The 23,763-nt window shown below is 43.6% G+C and overlaps 1 protein-coding gene across 6 annotated transcripts in view; it reads left to right on the top strand.

Moving 5' to 3' along the window:
- Positions 1 to 23,763, top strand: part of LOC126531446 (thrombospondin type-1 domain-containing protein 7B-like) — an 834,929-nt gene that overhangs the window by 642,259 nt on the left and 168,907 nt on the right. For 5 of the 6 annotated variants that reach the window (XM_072288436.1, XM_055071177.2, XM_055071178.2 and 2 more), the window contains 9 exons: positions 5,941 to 6,077; positions 7,505 to 7,655; positions 9,345 to 9,599; positions 12,317 to 12,437; positions 13,230 to 13,387; positions 14,097 to 14,255; positions 15,676 to 15,775; positions 17,743 to 17,841; positions 19,563 to 19,643. In XM_072288436.1, coding sequence (XP_072144537.1) covers positions 5,941 to 6,077; positions 7,505 to 7,655; positions 9,345 to 9,599; positions 12,317 to 12,437; positions 13,230 to 13,387; positions 14,097 to 14,255; positions 15,676 to 15,775; positions 17,743 to 17,841; positions 19,563 to 19,643 — 1,261 coding nt within the window. The remainder of the gene's footprint in view (positions 1 to 5,940; positions 6,078 to 7,504; positions 7,656 to 9,344; positions 9,600 to 12,316; positions 12,438 to 13,229; positions 13,388 to 14,096; positions 14,256 to 15,675; positions 15,776 to 17,742; positions 17,842 to 19,562; positions 19,644 to 23,763) is intronic. The other variant, XM_055071176.2, reaches the window with a different exon arrangement.

The raw sequence follows: 23,763 nt of genomic DNA, 5'->3' as shown, positions 1-23,763 counted from the left end.
TGCAGGACATTTTTTAGGGGCCACAGGAGCAGGAGAGACGTCTGGAAGATGGCTTACGCGATGTAATCTGACGTAGATGGTTTTGATAAATGTAATTAAAATGCGCCCTAGCTTACACAGATAGGGTTCTGGTCAAAATTTGACCACAAATTCTGAGGCGACTCACCCGGGAAATCTGTCCGTCGGTCTATCTGACGGTACGTAACGTGTAACACGATGGGTTCCATAAGGAAAAACGGAAATAAATTCGAAAGGAAAAACGGTGGTGGTGATGAGTTTCAAACACTACAATCCCACGCTTAGTGGCCGAGTGCCTTACCCCCTGGGCTCAGGTATCGGGTATCGAGTCGACAGACGTCTTGAACCGTTCTGACCAGTAATATTACCAGAAAATAACGAAAGTAACGATACCTGAGACCTCAGGGAGTATTCCATGCAAGAAGAATCATCCGTCGGGTCCAAACCTCGTCATCTGAATGGGAGTCAAGGCGCACTAACTCGGTGGTTCTCACATTTGCTCCAAATTCTGAACGCCCGGAGAAGATAAACCTTGGTTTCACCAGACACGAGCTCGTCGACTACGTGGAGACACCACCACGCTGTTTTAAGTGTCAGCGCTTCGGACATATCGCTAACTACTGTCGTGGGGAACAAAGGTGCAAGCGCTGTGGGGGACCTCATGACTTTAAGACGTGTGCAAGTAAAGACAGCTTTGTGTGTGCAAATTGCGGTGGTGACCATCCTGCTAGCTACGGTCGATGTCCTGCGCGGACAGCTGCTCAGCGAAGAAATAAGTTGTTTGTTCTGGGTCCAAAGAGTGCAAGCGCACCATCGAACACGAAGAAGACGTCCAGAGCGCCACAACTAACGGGTTTGTAAACAGAGTACGCATCTCATTTCCCGCGTCTCACACCGGTAAACGAAGTTATTGAGCCAACGCAAGCGGTCACAGCGGCTGAGAAGCCTGTTCGAAAAGAGTCCGAAAAACGCACCTATGCGGCCGCAGTAAACCGACCTCAAGTACCACTTGGAAACAGTCAGCAGGAAAACTGCCAGCATGTGATACGCGCTTTGTTCACGGCACTACGTTCCCACGTCGCGAAGATGCCTGCTAGCTCAACGAAGGATATGCTGGAAGCAGTGCTGGCTCTTGAGTCAGTAATACTCTGTTCTACTTCCACATACACTCAGTAGCATAATGGCAATGTCTCACCCACTTGGTCCATTCCGTCGTCCAAAAGTGCCCTTAATAATGCAATGGAACTGCGCCGGTATTCTACAGCGTCTATCTGAACTCACCCTTTTCCTTCGAGACATACCTATACCAATTCTAATCCTCTCGGAGGCTGGTCTCCCAAATGGAAGGACGATCCCAGGGTACATCATACATGGAAATCCGAGTATACCATCATTTGCAAATGGAAGTGCGATGATATACCTCAGGCGAGAAATACCTCACGTCACCTTACCAGTGCAAGACCTTTGTTCTACCTTCTTGGAAGTCGCCGCTGTGCAAGTGTGCCTAGGAAAACGAAAACTCAGTGTGGTGTCGGTGTATATAAGTCCGCGCAGGAAGGTCTCCATGGAGGCGTTCATAAAGGACCTTTGCATTCGTTGCCCCTCTCCTATAATAATCTGTGGCGACTTTAACGCACATCATTCGCTTTGGGGAGATAAGACTGCAGATTCCCGACGCAAGGAACTTGTCACAGCCGCGGATGCTGCTGACTTGTGTATCGCGAACGATGGCAAACCGACTTTCTTCAGACCACCAGATTCATGGAGTGCCATAGACCCCGTGATCCATTCTACAGACCTTGTCGTGTCGTCAACAACGGCCCCAGACAGGATGGGCAGTGACCACTTTCCGATCTTCACCAACATCACCGGATTTCACACTGCTGGGCGACAATTCTGTGCTGTGACCCGCTGGGACACAGACAGAGAAGCTTTGGACGAATCCCCTGGTGAGCTGTTCGCAGATATGCTGCGGAGCAAAAGAGTGGCTACCTCAATGTTGAAACTGCCAGATCATTTCCCTACCCCTGATTTGAAACTAAAGAACCTCTGCGCAGCGCGTAGGAGATGGAGCGAAAACTAATGAGAAAAACGGGAAATCCATCTGCGAAAACTGAATACAACAGGATCAACGCTGTCATCCGTCGTCACACAAAAAGGTTGAGACGAGTTCAATGGGCTGCTTTCTGTGAGAGTTTATCGGCGTTTACTCCCATGACAAGGATATGGGGAGTAATGAATAGCCTATCCGGAAAGATTCGCCTACACAGGCCATTCGAAGCACTTGCTTTAAAGCAAGGAAAAGATTTGCAAACCCTTGCAGAAGATTTTGCAGACGTATACACATCTGGCAGATCAGCAGGAGTATCGAACCCTCTGTTGTCTGAAGCACTTCATACCATGGATACGCCGTTCACCTTTCATGAGTTGGATTTGGCACTTAGCAAATTAAGAAGACGCTGTGCTGTGGGTCCCGATTCGATCAGCAATCAGATGCTGACAAATCTGCCATATGAACGAAAACGAGCACTTCTGGACATATTTAATCACGTCTGGAGCACAGGAGAGATCCCAGAAGCATGGAAGACAGCATGGGTGGTGCCAGTGCTCAAGTCCGGAAAGAATCCTGCAAACCTCACCTCATATCGGCCAGTATCGCTAACATCATGCGTATCAAAGTTGATGGAAAGACTAATATGTACGAGGTTAACATGGTATCTTGAGCAAGGAAATAGACTGCCATCATGTATGACCGGATTTCGTCCTCGGTTGAGTGCCCAGGACAGTGTCTTAGATCTACTAAGCCATTTCGAGCAACATCGCGTAGACGGCCTTTCCACACTCGCCATCTTTACTGACGTTGCCAAGGCATACGACTGTGTGCTTCATACAGGCATCATCAACGGACTCCGAGCCATGGGTGTCTCGGGAAATGCTCTTCGATTCGTCCATGAATTTCTCAGTGATCGATGTGTCCAAGTTAAGCTCGGAAGTATAATGAGTGACAAGCGACGAATTTCCCTCGGCGTCCCACAAGGAAGCGTCCTATCCCCCTTGCTTTTTAACGTTGCCATGGCCAGCCTTCCAGATGCCCTGAAAGTAGGTCGGACGGCAGTTAAAATGTCCATCTACGCAGATGACATCTGCATTTGGATCTCGGGGTACCAACACAAACGTTTGGCCCGGATAGCCCAGGCCGCAGTCTCCACTATCGATCGCCACTTATCGACGCTTGGCCTATCTTTATCAGCAGAAAAATCAGCCTACATGCTTTTCCCGGGAGTGAGACGCAAGTCAACACGTCTTTCGCTGAATATCAGAGGGCATTCAATTCTTCGTGCAACTCATGTTCGATTCCTGGGCGTCACCATCGACAACAAGCTACTATGGCGTGGTGCGGTCGAAAGTGTTGTGGCTGCATCAGTGCAAAGAATCAACGCACTTCGTCGATTGGCAGGTGTACGTTGGGGAAACAATCCTATATCCATGCTTAAAATGAACGCTGCACTGATAACAAGCCGCATTCTCAACAGCTCCCTCTGATATCACCGTCATCGAGTCAATTCGAGCGCTTGGAGGCAGTGCACAGAAAGGGACATCGCTTGGCGATGGGAGTTCCAACGGCGGCTTCAAACAAGAAAGTCACTAATGAGGCAGAGTCTCTTCCACTCCGCCTCTTGGCATCTCAGGCCTTGCTGACGCAGCTATTAAGGCTGGGCGAGTCACGCGCAGGCACGGCGCTTCTCCGGCGGCTAAGAGCAAGAACTCGCTCACATTTCCATGCGGCGCTGAACACCTTCCGATTTTTAGGATTGGAATGGCCTAAACGAAGTCGTCTTGACCCGCCATGGTCTTTTCCGGACGTTACCTGCAGCCTCAATGTACCCCACCTACCGACGAAACGCACCATTTCAACTGCCGAAGCCAAGTTTATCGTGCTGGACCACTTGAGCACTGTGTTTCAAGACCATCTACAAGTGTACACAGATGGTTCGGTGTGCGCACAAACAGATAGCTGTGCAGCGGCATTCTGCATACCATCCCTTGATGTGTCATGGTCTGGCGGATTGGATCGCGTAGTTTCCTCTACAACAGTAGAAAGCGCCGCAATCACCGCGGCTTTGCGGAAACTACGGGCCTTTTCTGCACGATATGTCGTGGTGCTGACGGATTCAAAGTCAGCATTACAGAGATTACATCGGGGCCTACCTCTAGAGAAATTTACAAGGCAGTCTCTGGCACTGATCGACGACCTAACGAGCAAAGGATTTAACATAAGGTTTCAGTGGATTCCATCACACGTAGGAATTGATGGAAACGAGGAAGCTGACGCCCTTGCACGTCTAGCGCTGACATGTGTCCCAAAAGTGAAAGCTCCAAAAGCTTTCCGAAACCCTAAGGGTGCAATTCGCCTTCACTTTAGACAGATGCACAAGAATCCACACGAATCCTGGGTGACTCATGGATTTACACGCGAACAAGCGACGCTTTTATACCGCATCAGGACCGACTCCGCATACACCCCAGCTTGGTTATTCAAGACTGGGCTTGGCGCTTCCCCACTCTGTGTTTTCTGTGGTGACATTGGCGACATCGAACATTTCATTTGGCTATGCCCACAGTTTGACACAGGAAGAAAAGCGATGGTCGACAACCTACAAAAAAGCGGTCTCACGCACAGGACCTTTGAAGACGTTGTTTTCCCCGGAGGGCCCGCGGCATTCAGGAAGAGATCTCAGCGACTGCTGATAGCCTTCCTGCGAGACACGGGGCTCATCGACACCTGGTGACACACCCCTGATCTCAACTCGAAGGAGGATCAGGCGGAACAATTGCCGGCTATGTATGCCAGGCTAACCCCGCCTGCTTCAACATCACCACCACCACCACCACCACCACCACCACCTTACCCCCTGGGCTAAACACCCACGCTTGCACAAGGTGAATATATCTGAACCATATGAATGTGTTCTACCGGTGGTACAAAACAAATGTCAAAGCAGACCAGTTTCTATGAAGGCCTTGTTAAAAGATTTGGTGATAGAATAAAAGCCATCTCTGGGACCACATGTGGAGTCAACTTCGAGCTCTGGAGACATCAGGAAAATTCTGATTTTGCCAAAATACAATTCCAAACACGCCACATCCCCGATGCTTTTCAGTGGTCGCTTGATGCCCGTTCCATTGGGGCGTTCCTTTGCCGACCGATAAGGTTGGTAAGGAGTGATAATAGTTGATAAGGACAGATAAGGGTTAATGAGGCTCTCATCGATTGCGATAAGGTTGATAACTACCGATAAGGGTTCATAAGGGTCGGATCGGCTTCGATAATATTGATGAAAACCGATAAGGGTGGACAAGGGTTGATAAGAGCCGGATCGAGTCCGATAACGACAGATAAGGGTTGTTAAGGATTTATACAGTTTGGATCAAGCTTTATAAGATTGATAATCACCCGGGCAGCATGGGGATGAGCAAGTGGCACAATGCGTACGCATACTTTGACAACCACAGTGAAGTTAATGCATAATTTTTGTAGCTTTATAGCAAACCTCACTCACTTTGGAGGCATCTAACAGAAAACTCGAGTGACAGTGACAGTGTGTCGAGTGACACACTGTCACTCGACAGCAATCGAGTGACAGTGTGCACGAATTCGCAAAAAGATACGTAGGATCATCACGTTGTGAAATGAGGATGGGTGCAAGGACCTGTGGGCGCACAGCTGTCGAAACGTCACTGTCACCACAATCTAAGTATGCTATCGCATACTGATAGTTATTTTTTTTTTTCATATTTAGCTACCGTCAAGTTACACGTCTCTAATTTCTTGCTTTCTTGTTTGGGGCTGTCCAGCTGCCTTTTGAGGGTTGGTTGTACGTAAGACCCCAGTTCCTATGCGAGTAATTGTGCGTGTTACAGGAAATTCAGACCGGCACGTGCCTCATGGACTGCGGGCGGAATATCTGGCTTCCATCGGGATGGACCCGGTGCCGACCCTTGAATATGAGCAAGAAGCTCCCGTGTGGCGTTGAAGGATTCAGGACGAGATCTATTCTGTAAGTTTCGTTCAGTGCAGGAAAACCTGTAGAAACGGCTTTTCTTACCGCCCTCGGGTATCAGGCGTCATGGCTGTAAAGATCAGTGCGATGAGTTACTGGAAATAATGGCCCGCAAGTTCGCAAACTGAATCAAGTCTCACGTAACCAAATGTTACCGTCCACCTAACTGCAGCAGAATTCAACAGATGGACCCATTTCAAGATTTGAGTGGAAACAGCACAAATAACAGGACGCGAGAAAGGGACAAACAATAGCGCTGTTGAATGTTTTTTTTTTTCCTGACGTTCTGATATTTTGCGTTGTTTTCGCTCAAGACACAAGCCAAACAGCCCAGAAGCGTAGGCTTCACCATTTCAATAAATTCGGAAACCAAACTTCGCAGTACACGAAAAATTTGTCCTAGTTCGGCGGTCGAATCCTCTACCTTCAAAACATTCGCTCAACTGAAACTAATTCAGCCATTCCAAGCTTTCAGTTCTTTCAGTTATAAACCAGCTGCAACTGGTTTATTTGTTGGAACTCGACATTTACTACGTAAGCATAAAGCTTATGTACGTCTGTGACACTCCTGGTGCGCTCAAATTATAGCCGCGAATGTCCCAGAAGAACCTCAGTTTTTGGTCCGTTAATCGGTCTAGCAAAATGTTTTCCTCAACTGCGAACGTTTTTTTTTCTTGAGCCCGTCGAAGCTGTTTCCTTTGTAAGACTTCGTGACGTTCAGGTCGGTTGCATTCTTTACTTAGCTGTCATGTGATGTTATGTCAAAGGAAGTAGAAATTCGTTATTCGCAATAAATATTCGTCAGCGACATTTGTTTCTGTACCTGGTAAACTTCTTGTGCCTGTTATGGAAATTGTGTGCTTTTGAGTACAATACATACGGTTTTACGCTGTGGTATGCTATAATGTATTCTTATACATTATATTATACATTAATGCATAACGTATAATTTTGTCCCCTTGTATTTCAGAACAAGAGAGCACACGCGGCCGCACACTGGTGTAGCAAATATTTTTACGTTATGTTGATCACACTTTTGATGCTGCTGTCGTGTAGTTGGCCACTGATAAAGCACTAAATATTCCAATAAAAAGTACCTTTACACCTTGCTTGGCATGGCTACCATTGCGGATCTTCTACAAATTTCATTGTTTAGGCAGTAGTTGGACATTTCTTTCAGCGTGTTAGTCGAAAGGGGATATCATGAATGCGTTTTAGTCTTGGCATAATCGAACGTAACTACCGTAATCACAGGGACGGGCACTTATAGTAAATAAGAATTTCGTAATCTTATGAGCTACTCACAATTGCTTAATATTAATTTGGAGCAACGAAATCGCTTTGTTTTCACGCTGCACTTGACTTTTTGTCTGAACTATACTGGCCGGCAGAAATGATATCTTTTTTTCTTGTACTCACCCAAGGTGCATGTCCGTGCTCAACGGTGACCCGTACGAAGAACTGACCGAAGAGGATTGCGATCCACTGCGGAAGCCTCACGACAACGAACCGTGCAAATTGTATTGTCCGGGAGAGTGCGTGGTCTCCGAGTGGTCCGAATGGTCATCGTGTTTGGTGAGCAACTTTACCAGCTGCAACTGGTTTATTTGTTGGAACTCGACATTTACTACGTAAGCATAAAGCTTATGTGCCACTCGCTCACTGAATGGCACAGTTGTGCGTTTTAATAGCGCCATGCCCAATGCAGCCGACTCATGCTAGCCCTGTTTCCAGGGAGCACAGGTTTACAATCGCATTGTCGTAAGTGGGAATAGTAAAAAAAAAAAAAAACTGAACAGAAGTGTAACTATGACATATAAGTGAGGGATTATATTGATACATTAGGTATCCGTAAACTGAGTAACATCCGTACATATGGGGCACATTGTCAAAAAAAAAAAAAAAAAAACTCGTCAAAAGCAGAGCACAGATATCAAAGAACTTGACCTTTGGGGACCTGTACGGGCTCCTTGTTCACGATGAAGCGAAAGTACAGAATGCCGCCGTTTAAGTGGTGACAGTATTCTGCATGCTTCTTGAATATTCTTGTGGCATATTGCCACGTGTTCGGTTTAGTGCGTGGTCAGTAGATATTATGTAGAAGGATTCTAGTGAAAGGCGGCAAGATAGCGATATATCGGTGGTGTCGAGTTGTGCTGATTTCCAGTCTGCAAGGTAAAGCGCTCAGGCTGTGAGGCATTATACATTGTTGTCTCTGGAAATATTAAACCGCGTCTCATATAATACCAGAATGACGTGAACACATAGCTCATATTTTCTAATGCACTGGTCTAACACGTTGCTGACACGGGTCACACCGTCGCCTGAAAATCAGCGCGTATCGTCTCCACAGCGAAATCACTGTCTTCCCGCCTTCTACTAGAATTCCTCTGTAAACAATCTACTGATCACACATAAAACCAGATACGTGGCAATCGGCCACAAGTTTATGCAAGAAGCATGTGCAATCTTACCACTACTTAAAGGATATTCTGTACTTTGTCCACATCGTAAACAAGGCACCCGTACGAGTACCAAAACATCAAGTTCTTTTTTTTTTATTTTCTGCTCTTAACGAGTGTTGGTTTTTTCCTGGCGATGTTTGCTCCTCGCGGACCGATGTTTCGTCGAAACATTGATTATATGATACGCATGCGCTATTCTTCAGTCATTAACAATTCCAAATTGGTAATTATTTTAGGGACTGTTTCGTAAGTACGGGACACAAACAAAACAAAATTTCTTCGAGCCATATGCACAGGGTGTTCCACATAACTTGTGTCCAAATTTCGAAATATTCGAGTGCCACGTAGTTGGACAGAACCAAGATAAGGTTGTTTGCCAAAAACTATGAGCAAGTCAAGCTGCCTCTTGTATGTCGAATAATTACATAATTAGTTAAAATTATTCAAGTAACTTCTCACATATTATAATCAGAGCAGGATTGTCAATCAGAACACTGCAGGCCATCATCAGAAATCCTCGATCCATCTTTCTGTTGCTCAATACTTGCCACATAAAAGTTTTTTTTAATTTTCAAGCGTTAAAGAAAGCCTACAAAACACGAAACTGTGCCCCCACGACACGTCGCGCGCACCTTTCGCGTGCTTTTACGGGATTCTTCATGGCTTGAAAATACATTTATGTAGCACGTATTGAGCAACAGAAAGATGGATCGGGAATTTTTCATGATGGCCTGCAATTTCCTGATTGACAGTTTCATCATAAGGATTGATGATAACGTTATTCCCTCTCGGTTTCCAGGACCCTACGACTGGAGCTAATATCACCGAGCGAAACCGCACTCGTCGGGTTCTTCGATCACAGAAGCACGGCAGGCACTGTCCGTACCATCTCGTTGAGACGGACGTCTGTCTGAAACACCACTGGGAACTGGGAGCACAGGGTTCTTGTGTCGTCAGCGATGGCTCACCTTGTGGCGGCGGTGTTTCCAAAACGGCTCTTTACTGCGTCAGGGACTCGGACGGTTTGCGTGTGGACTACGATTATTGCGATCCGGTAAGCGTGTCCTTGTTGAGTTTTCAGTTATGTGCATGCTGTGTGCAGTTCCATGTTCATTCATTTCAGGAGTAATAGTTGCAACATGTGTTTGTACTTAAGTATAACAGAAGACAAACTTTTACTTTCTTTCACCAAGAAGGATGCCTGATGAAAAAGAAAAATCTATGAAGTCGAAATTTCTGACTAAAAATGTGTGACCTCACGACATTGCACATCGAGAAAAATATGAACTTGTTCGTTTTTATTATAGCCATACAGGATACAATCGTACAAAAAAGCAATGAAAATTTACTTGAGTATGAATTAATTAGTATATAGTAATGAATAAATTGGTAATGGGTTTGTTGAATTGTACACAGCTTCAAACTATGTCCAGAATATCAAAAATGATTTTGAATTAAATTTCCTGCGCTTAAACCAGAATTTTCAGGTACCAAGTTCAACTTAGAAGCAGTGATACGTTGGCCTTTGAGGCGTTCGCCCTATATTGTAAGAGTTGGAGTCGGGCATGTCAAAACGGGAAGCTGGCCCATGCCGTCGTCAGACTCATCTGCGCTAAGGACGTTGTTGAAGGGATGAACGTCTTGTCATTAAAACCGAGGAACACTGGGTTTATTTGCAGTATCTACATGAAGAGTGGAGAACGTTACATCTCATAAGTCTAGCACGACTGAAGTGAAGCACACTGAGGAGCTGAAAACGTTTGCTTAAACCCCCTCTGTTCTCCCTAGATCCTTAGGCCAGGAAAATCTGCTGCCCATCTTCGTCCAGTCGGAGCGTCCAAAGCCGCCAAAGGACCCGCGTTGAGGGCGAGGGTTCACACAATCTTTCCCGCACCTTTGTTCACTGAACATACATAAAGAAGGGGAGCTTCATACACATGGATTGTCACGCTTGAGTCAAGCTGGCGTGTCTTGGTTCCTGGGATGACCCAGCAGTTAGCTGGAGCGTCTGTCAAACTACCATGACGGTTACTGGATTCCATGAAGAAACGCTGTAGAACACCGTTTTCCTGGAGTTACTTGCTGCCATTTGTCCACGATGGCCACATTGAACCAGCAAGCAACACTCGATCCGCTGAACGTGTCTTGCTATAGCTGGTGCCGTAGGTCTCTCCGAGGGGGACGCATTGTTAGATTTACCAGACGATTTGTCGCAGTGGGGCAGGAGAGGCTAGAAGGTCACCACCCCCGATCGTAACAATATGCAGCGAAAGTTAACCCCACAGCCTTTGCCCACTCCACAGCCTTTGTGAGGTGAACCCTACAAAGGCTTTTGGGCGAACTCTAGAAAGGCCAAAGTACCACTCTTGCTACCCCCACTAGGAGTTTTGTCCTTGTAGCGCTTTGCATGCCATATTCCTTATAAGGACAGGTTGCGTAGATAACCACAACAATCCCAATAGATCCAGTTACAGAGCAAGATTAGACAAGAGTGCCGAATCACCTGATATGACTGTCCAAGTCATGACAAACTTGTTTTCATTATGCACAAGACAGCCCAGTGCCCCATGAGCACACATCATTGTAATTGAAGAGGTTAATTTGAATGATAACTACCCGTGCACTTAAAACAGCTTCAAGAGGTGGCTGTTACTAATACATGAGAATTGTACTCCTCTCACACAATAATGCAGGTTTCATTCAGTGTCAATATTAAACAGTGGCAGCATGCCTTTTTTTATCATCATCGTCACCATCCTATTTTATGTCCCACTGCGAAGGCCTCTCTCTGCGATCTCCAATTACACCTGTCCTGCGCCAACCGATTCCAACTAGCACCCACAAATTTCCTAATTTCATCGCCCCTCCTACTCTACTGCCGTCCTCGACTGCACTTTTCTCTTAGCACCCATTCTGTAACCTTAATGGTCCACCGGTTATCTAGCCTGCGCATTACATGACCTGCTCAGCTCCATCTTTTTCTCTGACTGTTAATTAGAATCCCTTTCTTTGGGTGCTCAAAACTTAGTCATAGTTTTGCAAGGCATTTGTAGTAATCATTACAGAATCTGACCTCGGTCATATGCTGAAGTGGTTAATGATATGGCAGACAGCTTTTATATAGAGCTGTTTTCTCATATTTTGCTTTGTGTAATTGTATCTCCTTTCGGGCAATTATGCACATTACTACATCATTTTAGTGGTAGAAAACTTTACTTCGTTATGACAAGCATTACTTTAAATAGCGCAATAGCTCTGTTATAACGGACGTATACGTATCATCAGCAGAATATACATTGCCGGATGGAATAATTTCTTATATAGCGCCCATCGCTGTGGACATCATTGTTTGCTTGAAGAAATCCGAGTTCGAAGTCGATCCTCTAGTTGCTCATCCCACAATCTGAGTGAGCATTCTTGGAAAGGAAATTAAAATGGAGCATGTTGTACAATACACAGTGCGTGAAATGAATTTGCTCTGTTTAATTCTGTTTAAGTGTAGGCAATTGGTAAAAGCGGTAATAAATTCTTATGGCAGACATATTTCGTTATATTTGACAAGGTATTTTAACCCCTGCTGCGAACGCATTCACCCACATTTCGTCTTATTTATTTTGTTTCTGCAACATACTGCAATGAATATCACTGTTATTAGACATTATGGAGTGTCGTATATTCTATAAATATTCTTTATGCTATGCTTTGTATTCATTTTTGATATGCGAACCCTGCAGTCACTTTCTGCAGTCTTAATTTTTTTATATTTTTCAGAAAACTAAGCCATCAACCAAACATTTAGAGACACGTTGTAACGTGTCCTGTCCAATCGACTGCAACGTCTCAGACTGGTCAGAATGGGATCAAACGGAATGCGAGTCCTGTGGAACTTTCGGTGAGCATCCATTATTTAAATCGTGTGTGAGTGCAATTAGCGGGAAACAGAAGGACTATTCTTACCAACCTGAAATCTTGAAACAAGGGGTAATCGCTGGCTGGGTGATTAATGCCTTCTATTATGAGTTATGAGAAGTCAGCTGTATTTTTATTCACCTTAGCAACGTGAATTTTCTCTTAATATTCCATCATGTGTCTATGCTGTGAGCTTTACCTGTGTATGTCTTTCGAAGCTTAAACCTTGTTTAGATATTTGTGCACACACACCGACTGAATAACTTATATAACCTACTTCGCACTCCATGCTTTATTTTTGTGCATTGTATCGCAAGATATTACAAATCAGATTAAGAAGAATATGTTACATAGAAGGGCTTACACAGCATGTTAATCAGGCCTGAGACTGGCGTGTCGTATTTCTCACTCTTTTTTAGTAAATGTATTTCAACCATCACTGAGATGAACTTCAAACTTGGAACATTAGTTTAAGGCCTGAACACCAGCTCTTGAGGAATGAACCTATGAATTTGTACATGTAGGTGACGAAAGTTGGCTACAGGTCCGAGTATTTCAGTTCACCATGACTCTGACAGCTACTGCATTACAACTCAATTCTACAACTGTGCCGGTATTCTTTGGTATACTTTATAACTTTGCATTCTGCCACACTCTTCTTAAGTTCATTTTTATTATTCGCAATTGCTTCAAGTAAACACTTCAGGAACATTATAAATTGCAGGTTCCCGTATAATATTCTCATGAATTCCATTGTCTGTGTTGTGATACATAGTTCTCATTCCAGGAGAGCAGGTCAGACACCGTGAGGTGATTCAAAATGCTACTGACAGTGGAAGACCCTGTGCAAGAAGTCTCACCCAAAGAAAGCCTTGTGCTTTCACTCCCTGTTACTACTGGTCATCAGGTGGATGGTCTCAATGTGAACTTCATGTAAGTGACGTTCTTTCTGTACCAAATATCCAATTGATACATTTATTAAGTTATCAGTTATGTTCCATTGCCAAGGATTCATGTGCTTTAGAAACAAGTTCAGTGGTTAGGTAAAATTTGTTAAAGCAAGCCCCTTTGCCATGACAGTAAGTGGTAATTGAATCCAGTGGAGTTTATTTTGCGATGTTTACAGCAAAATGTGAATAATACAAGTGTAAGAAGTGCAACTGAAACGATACAGAGTCAGTATAATATATTGAATGCTCTCACTCAGTTTTATTCGTTTTAATCATCCACCGTAAACGACCGACCAACTTCGATGATAACGTAAGCAGAGCGCTGCTAAGGCCACTGGGGAAGTGTAAAAAAGAATAGGATTGGAATAAAATGTTTACATTTTGCCCGCCCTCCTGTCACTGCATGTGCAACTGCCCACAAGCATGTTATGCCGCTCTCGTATGTATAGTGATTTTTTGCAAAATATACTGACAGATAACTGTTTTACGAGAATATGCTTGCCGAATTTCTGATGCAACCTGACCATTACAAGTTTTTAAAAATCTCGACTGAATTATGACCAGCGAAAATGCGCAACAGCAAAACATAACTCTTGTATAGGATAAGCCTACCATACTGTCTCGAAAGTTTGCCATAGTGTACACGAAAGTCCGTGTACAGCTGTTCTCTGTCGGCCTCTCCTTCTACACAGGGAGCAGACTGTGGCTTCGGCGTCCGCAAACGTGATGTAACATGTCGTCGATCTGATGGTGTGTTGGTCGACAACAGCTTCTGCCACCTTGCCAACTTCACCTCCTATGCAGGAGGCCTTCTCGGCCTCGACTGGCTCGTCGTTGGAAATGATGTTCAGGTAACAAAACTACAGTGCATTCTTCTCTTGCCTGAAGGCGGCAAACATTTAAAGGGACAGACAACCACTCGGAACATGAATCGGTATAACCCCATTGATGGAATGATTCCCTATCGATTGTAGTGGCTAAAACGAGCCTTGTTTTTCTCTTTGAACGTGGATTTAGATCTTTAATTCGTCACTAAATATCGCGAAATATTGCCTTTGGCGCCCCAGGCGGCAAAAAACACGAAGCTGCATAAGAGGTACACTACGTGACCTCCTACTAGTGTACGCGGTTCTTGGTTTTTTTATTAGTATTGAAGTGCAATATACTTTTGGTGATCATACGTTTTGCCTGACTTGCAATGTGCAGATGAGCCTTCGTTTGTAGTGAGCATAAAAGTAGCGCTGCCTTCGCCTTCATTTTCGATTACTTGGTTTGGCTCGTCTATCAACAGAACAACGACGATGGGGACCAGCCAGCCACGACGTAGTCAAGTACTTCGGAGAGAAAAAGGGGCACAGATACAAAAAATTGCTGTACAACAATGCGAACTTAATGCACCAGCAATGTATTTTCAAAAGTGGTTGAAAAGGTCAAAATTCTTAACCACAGTTATACTCACTCCTGTGAAAGCGAAACGGGGGCGGCTTTCACAATGTGCGAGGCGGGCTATCGACAACACTCTCACTTCTCAGCGTTGCTAGAGGAGGGACGTTTACTTTTTTATGAACTTCTCAGATCGAAAAATTCTGTTTACTAAATATCCTCGTGCTTTTGGAAGTAACCGCTGCAAATATAAACACTATCGAGAACGAGCTTTCCGTTGCGCAATAAAGAACTAGGTACTTAAAAATCGGTTGTCAGTCCCTCTAAGTGTAGTAAAAACGGTGCAAAAGGATTAGGTCTGCGCTAGCAACGTTAACGCTATTGAGGGAAACTTTCTTTATTGTGACCGCATTATTGGACTCGTAGTCGGATCCCAAAGTTGATATTTGTTTCTACAATCATGAAGCAAGTAATCGCCAAAGATGTTAAGAGATAGCTTGTTAGACATTCACCCTAATACGAGGGTTTCAACGTCAATCTGAGAGGCTTCACAACTTCAAGTATAATGTGGGCTATGCAATGGAATAGTTCTGAAGTGTTGGCGGTAGACACTCAATCAGCACACTATAAAATATATTGGAGAATGAAAAACAGACCATAATGCACAGTATAGGCATAGTAGGAGCCTATAGGCTCATAGTTTAGGCCAGGCGCAGATTTTCTGCCTTAAAATGGCAGCGTCTGGTTAGAGACGTGTCATAAAAGAGTTCTTTGGATTATGCTACTTTACTGTGCGCCGCAGGCACATGTTAAGATCTTGCATCAATTAATTGAATATCGCACAGGTAGCCGCGAGAATAATTTTTAATGCTTCATTTTTTGTTGCAGACAGAAGAACAGTGCTACGTCCCGTGCCCGCAAGGTTGTTCTTTGTTTCCTTGGTCCGACTGGTCACCGTGCAACAGAAACTGCGATACTGGCGAAATCCGTGAGTGCTTGATTGCCTTGACTTTGTAGAACAAGTGTACAAATTACATGCTGTGGCGTCAACTTCTCGTATGTCTTGGCGTGTACAAGTTTGACCTTACGGACCACTGACAAAGGTAGGAAAAAAATATACCATTGCTTAGCTGCTTGAGAAATTGATTAAGATAGGTGGCGCTGTCTCACAACATGGCTGCATACACAAACTTATCATTAATCCACCACGGTAGCTCAGTGGCTCTGGTATTGTGCTGCTGAGCATGACGTCGTGTGTTCGATCCTGTCGGCGGGCGCATTCCAATGAAGGCGGAATGCAAAAACGCTCGTGTGCGATGTGTTGCAGGCCCGTTAATGTACCGCAAGTGGTCAATATAATTCCATAGTTCCCCGCTTTAGCGTACCTCACACTCAGACTGCGGTTTTGGAGCGTGAAACACCAGATTTTAAGTTAATTTTGACTTATCAATATTATTCAATTTGTCTGACAAGTCTAAATTTGAGATGTCTAACTTAGTTATTCCAATATAGTTTACTTCGTTTCGTTATATAGCATTTCGATGAAACTTGTAGTAGGCAGCAATAATTTTCGGAACATGAAAAGCACGGGATAAATGCCGAAACTCAATGTGGCGCGGTCAGATCTCACTGGCCAAAGAATCGGTTTAGCAGCTTACCGGATATATCGAAACACGCAGAACTTACAGAACATGTAGACAACGTTCGAAATTATGCGATCCAGAAATATCATTTTACAAGAAGACGAACTCATTAGGGAAGTTATCGAAGCGGTCTGGGATTTTGCCTCATTATCTTCAGTAGCGTGAAGCTTATCATTAACTGATTTCAGCTCAAGCAAATAAACTGCGGGACAACTGCTTATGTTTACATCTAACCGCGCTCACTTATATTGCGCGGTATGAGTGCAGAGCCTTCGGGTATTCACTCATTCAATTATTCGAGCAAGCACTCCCGTTTGTTAACGACAGTTTAATGTGAAAAGTACGCAGACCCCAACAGCCAGCCTCCGAGTCTTTTATAGTTTTCTCCTGTAAAGGGTGCACCACTGCGTAAATAGTTATATTGCGGGGAAAAAATCACCTGTTTTCTAAGTCTGACATGTTTGAAATTTTGAGAAAACGAAAACTGTGACACGTTGGGCTTGCTTGCTGCTGCATCTTGTACAAGAAACAACGTATTATACTTCAATGTACGCAGTTCTGTCGACATTAGGCTTTTGATAGTAATATTCAGGGTGGCGCTGTCTACTCCTACTTGCAAGAACAAAAAAAGAAAAATGTAATACCACTGCTAATACTTTATCGCAGCACACATTAATTTCTCGCAAGTAACTTTTCTCAGAGAAAACAAAGACGCACCTTTCTAAAATCAACACTTTGCTATTGGTTATCAATGGTTGTCTTGTACATTGAACAACGTTCTCACCCATAAACGGGACTACATTTAGTTGTGTTTCAAAACCGTTAGAGAAGGAAGAAGCAATCAGCAGCTTTAAGAGGTTTTAAAAGCTCATATTTACGCTATGATCATTATTTACAGACCGTGCTGTAGATGACGCAGTTGGCATTTGATGCTGTAGAAATATATTGAATAGTCGCACTCTATTATTTGTTGTACTAGTGGTAATTTATTGCAGATGGGAAGGCAACAAAGAAATAATAAGGTCACGGGAATCGTAAATGTATAACTTTTCGTTGGGAAGCATATCTGTCCAGAAGCAATTGAGAATAAACAAAATAACAGGACTAACAGATAGAAGCGACAGAGATGTTGCAGTAAAATATACTGTAGAACAAAGTATACAACATAAAAGCCTAAGTACCAAAGCCTGAAACCAATGTCAATTCAACTTGACGAACACCTTTGTGGTAGTCGCCAATGTATTTGACGCCTCGCGTTATTCCCTCGCCATTCAGATGACACAACAGTTATGTTGTCATGTTCTCTTTTCAGTTGGTCAGACATCACGCTCTCGAGCTGTCATGACTCCTTCAAGGACTGGCGAGAGCCGCTACTGCCCATTGGAAATGGTTCAGACTAGGCCTTGCTGGGGTACGTGCCAAGGCCCTCTGTATTATCAGATCTCGCTGAATGTCACACGTGTCGCTCAATGGCTGTGCTCTTAAGAACATTTCTCAGGTTGCAAGTTGTAATTGCGAAATTAATTAAGGGGGATTAAAAACAGCACAAAAGCGGGTACCGTCAAAAAAGATACTACAGAAAGTTTGTGCAGGTAAAGAAAGCTGATTTTAAGAGTGAAGGTATTGCCGAAATATTGACGTAACGATTTTCCGTAGTCAGACAAAGCAATGTTTTTGGGAAGGTAGCAGCATATCTTAACAGTTTACATACACTTCGCGCTTTCCCTTCTGTATATTATAAAATTGGCTGACGATTCACTTTTCTCTGTATTGCGTTCTTATTTTGTTTTTTTTTTTTTTAGCTTCTCGACATAATAACAGAATGTAATATTATGCGCATATCTCTTTTTTTCAATTTCAGTTTCAGTTTATTAGTCCTTAAATACAATGAATGGGTTAGAGATAATATACAGACGAGAGTCCCAAAGTGAAAGACTACAACGGGACCTTCGGTTAATAATAACAATGTACAGACGTATCAAAGATGAGCAAGCTAGGTAAAATACACAGAGTCCAGTATACAATATACAATTTACAGGGTGGCCCAGCTAACTTAAGCAAGAGTTAAAATATATGCCGATGCACTCTAAGACGACACGACCAAATGCATGTTGCTGACTATTGCGTGTAGTATGTCACACTATATTTTTGTATTCTGCTTAATTCCATAATTAGTCGAGATTAATTAACCAACTTCTAAAGCAACGAAGTAAGGCAAACAATTCAATTTAGAATGTTGTAGAGCAATTTGTAAAACGTCCGATAAAACAGTTCTAACTTTTTATGTATTAGGCATTAGTGTTTTTCTGCTTATTTCAGATGCCCACGAAATAAAAAAAAAATATACCACGTGACGTGCCCTCTTTTGCGTCGGGATTGCAGCGCTCCCAAACGTTTTTCGTACAAACGAACATAGCATCCAGCAGGGTGTGCTGCCGCTTAAGAGGCGACAGGGCAGTGCCGCAGGCGTTGGCTGTGCGATTTACGTCACCGATGGGCTTCCCTCGCGGTGATTCATGATAGTGATCAGCAGGCCCAGCGGCAGCACATCCGGCTACATGCTGTATTCGTTTGTGCTCGGAACGCTTGGGACCAATGCAATCATGGCGCGCAAGCAGCCATGTCACGTGGTATTTTTTTCATTTTGCGGGCATCTGAAGTAAGCGGAAAGACACTAATGCGTAATAGATAGAAAGTTAAAAACTGTCTAATAGGACGCTTTGCAAAGCACTCTACAACTTTCTAATTGGAATTTCATGCCTAACTTCGTTGCTTCCGCAGTTGCTTAATTAATCTTGAGTAATCGTGCAAATACAGAAAATAGTGGTACTTACTCCATACAATAATCAGCAACATACATTTGGTCGCGTGGTCTCAGAGGGCATCGGCATATTTTTAAAGTCGGGCTAAAGTTAGTGGGACACCCTGTATATTGTTGTGTGTATGGGATGTCGCATAAAATATACAGCATCCAGTAATTCCCACATTTGTGGCATTGCCCAGTATTCCCGTTCCTTGCTGAGTGCGTGAGCCTGAATTGTAACATTATATAACTCTTCTACCTAGTAAATGTGCGTTTAATATTCTCTTTCGTGACGACATATTTACCATTTCTTTGTATACAATCTGCAGACGGAGTGTGCCTCACGTACTCGTGGAGAGTTGTAAATGGGACGCTGCAGTGTTCCCGGTCCGATGGCCTCATCGTCGAAGGTGAGGCTTGCATCCTGAGCGTCATCTTTTCTTATACGATCAACAGCAGTCGTGCAAGAGACGTCCCTGGAAGCAGGGTCCCGACTAAGTATCCTTGTCGAGTCAATGGCTCTAGAGAAACGCTTGTTTGAGTCGGAGTTCTAATTTATTTCGTCACAATTGTTTAAACACTCCGACCCTGGTTTAGGCATAGAAACCTAAACAACTGTGGTGTTAAATGGGGCTAAAGACGCTGCGATTTAAAATCAGTGCGACTGGCCCCGCCTTTCAGCAACAACAAGGCGACAAAGTGTCAGGATTTAAAATATCATGGATGTTACAATATAGTCTTAATTACATCGAGAAGCAAAACGAGACTGAAAATTCAAGAAGGAATATTGAAGAGAAGTTTGGGAAGGTAGTGATAAAAAATTACACAAATAAAAATACAAATTTAATATTTTTTTCTAGTATAGGCTGCTACAGAAGAACGTAGTATTAAGAGTACAATAAAACATACACAACACATACAAAAACCACATGCTGTTGTGAAACAAGGCGCAATCGCTCTGAGGTAACATTAGGTTCATGAAGTGTATGTGGAAGTTCAAGCTTTAATATTTGGAAGGTATAGTTTTCCGAACACTATTCATCAAGCCTCCATCTTACTGCAAACCTTTGTCTTGTTATGTTTTATTGTAACTACGACAAAGTCTTATTAGAATGGCGCGCTATGTTTGAAGTCTCAACTCTCAAGGCTTTACCGTTTGTTTCTGCCTACCACTGGTGTTTCATGCGCGCGTGTGCCTTTTCAAGGTCTCCCTTCCAATTTCTGTACGTCCGTGTTTTCTACCACTCCTATACTTTTACAGCTTTCTAGCATTTGCATATTGCCGTGACTCCTATGCCCGGTTTCAGGTAATCAAATCAAATTTATTGGGCGCGTGTCCATCTTTCCTCGCTGCGCTTTCAGTATTAAATTTCGCATACATTCTACAAATACATTCTAGCCTAACCGGTTCACTGTCAGTGAGCTTAACACAATGATTTTTGTCACGTGAATTTACCAGAAATTGTCGCATGCACTCAAACCGTAAATATGTCCACATGTGACTCCGCCGAGCTTTACCGAGCAAGTAACAAGAAAAGGCATGATGATTCACTTACTGATGTTGGAAAGCGAAATATTCCGTCCTATTCTTCAGAAAGCATAGAAGCATAAATACACTGTTTTTCTTTCCGTGTCTGGAACAAAAGTTAGGAAACCTTACACTGCCTTATGTTCTCATGAAACCTCAAGACAGCCCAGGGACATAATTTTTCCAGTCATTTGCAATTACCTATCGAACGCGATAACGAACGCGAAAAAGCCACATTATTGTTTGCATACCACGATATTGTGCCGGAAGCAGCGTCTCCGTGTGTGTTGACAAAATTACCGTCTACTAATTCTTGTAAAAAAAAACTTTTCTTTGCCTCAAAACAGAGATGCAGATTTAACATCGTTTGGTGGGGTGGTATGCTCACTCTGAATCCCAAATTTCTACGTCATATCGGAGTATTCAAAATGCGTTTAATGGTCCCCTTTCAGCTACATGCTCTGGGACCTCTTTCTGTATACTTTATGTATACCACTTAGGAAATAAATAAACTGATCATGAAATTGGGTGCTTTTCGTCGTGTGTGACGACACAGTGGTCTAGATTTGATTACTGTGAAGGCTTTCGAAAGTGGAGGACAAGGTCATAATTAAATAACTTTCATATAGCTTCGCATGAACTAAGCTCATTTCGCGCCCACTATGAGTATTTTACGTAATCGCTTTAGAGTTTATTTTTCAAAGGAATTGAATACAAGCTGCAATATCATGTACAAGGGGTCCCGGGAGAATGTTTTCGAGCGCCTCGCAACTGCACTTGAAGCGTCTGCTGTTCCCGCGCCGTATTGATAGCGCCGACACCGGCACCTGGTGGAGAAAGCAGGAATTGATTCTTCTTCATAAGAGGCGTAGATGGCGCTGCAGCAGTAATTCGCACGAAATGCGCGCTCCCCGCAGGCATTATCGACGCTTTCTGTTTTGGCATCATATATAGAGTGCGCAATTTTGGGCGTCCCAAGTTCACTGAAAGAATATTAACCCGAGGTTATTAAACAGTCAATTTGTCTCTACTGAGACGATCGCTTAATTTATGACCATCGTGCAAATTCGTCTGCGCAAAACATTTGCGGCTTAATACTCTGCGGGGGTCCAGTGTGTATAAGGTGTTCTACTGCTGAGTCTGAGATAGCTGGTTTGATTCTCTTCATTTGCGGTCTGGGACGTGGTACGTAATGACATTTTTGTGCATAGATACGCGTTAGAGGAGGGCTAAAACATACTTTACACTTTATTGAAACACAATCACAGGCTTCTTCTGGCTTCTCGCACCTAAAAGGACGACACTTAGCAAGTTTTAAGCTTGGGGAAGGCCTGCAAGACGCGTTAATGTTACACTAGTATACTAAAGGGAAAGCCAAATAGCGAAACTTGACGTCATAACATTTATAGTAAGGTCATGACGCTGAGCAAAATCTGCGGCCGTCGTGCAACAATAAACCTAGGTATGGTGACGCTGCTAGTGAAACGAGTGTTGTGCGTCAATCTTTAGGGCTGCGCTCGCACGTGGCTGCCTGGGCGATCGCAGGGACTGGAAGCGTGGGTGTTTAACGACGCAATAACACATGCACTTCCGAGTTATCAAAGCCTAAACTAAGGTCTTAGAAAAAATAAGCGCCCTTGTGCTTTCCAGAACTTTTATTTTCTACTGTTTAGAGGGCATGAAGCTTCATTTAACGCAACAAAAAATAAGAATTGTTCAGAAATGTGCCAGCACCATCTAAATACACCTGAAATGATCATAATTAATTGAAGCCCTTGAAGTACGGCACCTCTTGGAGTGCTTGTTGCGCAAGCTGCAGTGGTACTCTAACGGTGAACGTTTCTCTACGTCTAGGGCGGGCGTTCGCAGCGTAGGCATTAAAGACGAAATTTTACACTGCACTTAATCGCGATAACGCATGCGCTCTAAAGAACATCGTGCCGCGTGCCCGACATATTGTTGGAAATTCTTCGTTTTTAACAAAAAGGGTTCCACCTCTGATAGGTCCGCTCATATCGTGCGACTGTGTTTAAATGTCAGAAGATTTGTGACAATATACTGAAAACCGCTAGCTGATCTCGAGGGTTTAGCCTTGCTTCACGCAGTTCTAAATAGAAATACTTTAGTAAGCCCGTCGATGGTAGCTTAAAGTCGATGTGCAAAGCGGCAACGAATAGTAAAAGAGTTCTAATTGGCAATGAGATGCCTGTGCCGGTTTATTTAAGAAAATAAAGAAAGTTGATAAGTCATTTTCAGCTGCAGCACAGTCCGCTTAGGTGCAGGTTGCCTGCGCTACCAAACGATTAATTTTCGTCATGCTGGCGCGCTGGTCCCACAACACGAAATTTATTGCGATAAAGTTGATAAGCATCAATATTTAATGGCATATACTATGTCGACGCACAATGAATGGCCTTGGAGGTCGAGAGGTTTCAAGTTCACACTGGCTGCTTAATAAAAAAGTCATAATTACATTTCCTTTTCAGAATTTGAGTACTCTTACCTTCTGTCGCTTTTTCGTACTTGAATGCTTCGTTGCTGATTTTTATCAAGAAGGCTACTTTGTGCACCAAGTGCTGTCTACTTTCGAAAAGGAAAAGGCGAGAGAAGCGTGCAGAAAACAGTGACAAAGAGAGAACTGATGTAAACGCAATTGCACTTTGTAAGCTAAAACAGACAGTTCATCAAGAGCTGGCATTACGTGAGCGTGAAGAAGATACCCTGTTTGCCCGCAAGTCGAACCCTATTATTTACCTGATTTGAATATAATTTTTAAGAAAAGCTGTAAAAAATCATGTTGTACTGGTTTGTTTTATTTTTAAAGTAAATCAGTAATTGTTTACGCGGCATAAGGCAATTACGTGTGTACTGGCCGCAGGGTATTCCGTAATAGCGACTGAATTTAGTCTAAGGTGGTTGGAGTACATCATTTTATAAGCTTAAATAATTGTCCCCTAAGTAGTTAAGTGGGGTGGTACTATAGTACTGCTGTAGTTGTACAA

The sequence above is a fragment of the Dermacentor andersoni genome, chromosome 5, assembly GCF_023375885.2.
Source record: "Dermacentor andersoni chromosome 5, qqDerAnde1_hic_scaffold, whole genome shotgun sequence".
NCBI classification, from domain to species: Eukaryota; Metazoa; Arthropoda; class Arachnida; order Ixodida; family Ixodidae; genus Dermacentor; species Dermacentor andersoni.
Note: the sequence above shows the minus strand (reverse complement) of the source record. Positions and strands in the feature narration are given on the sequence as shown.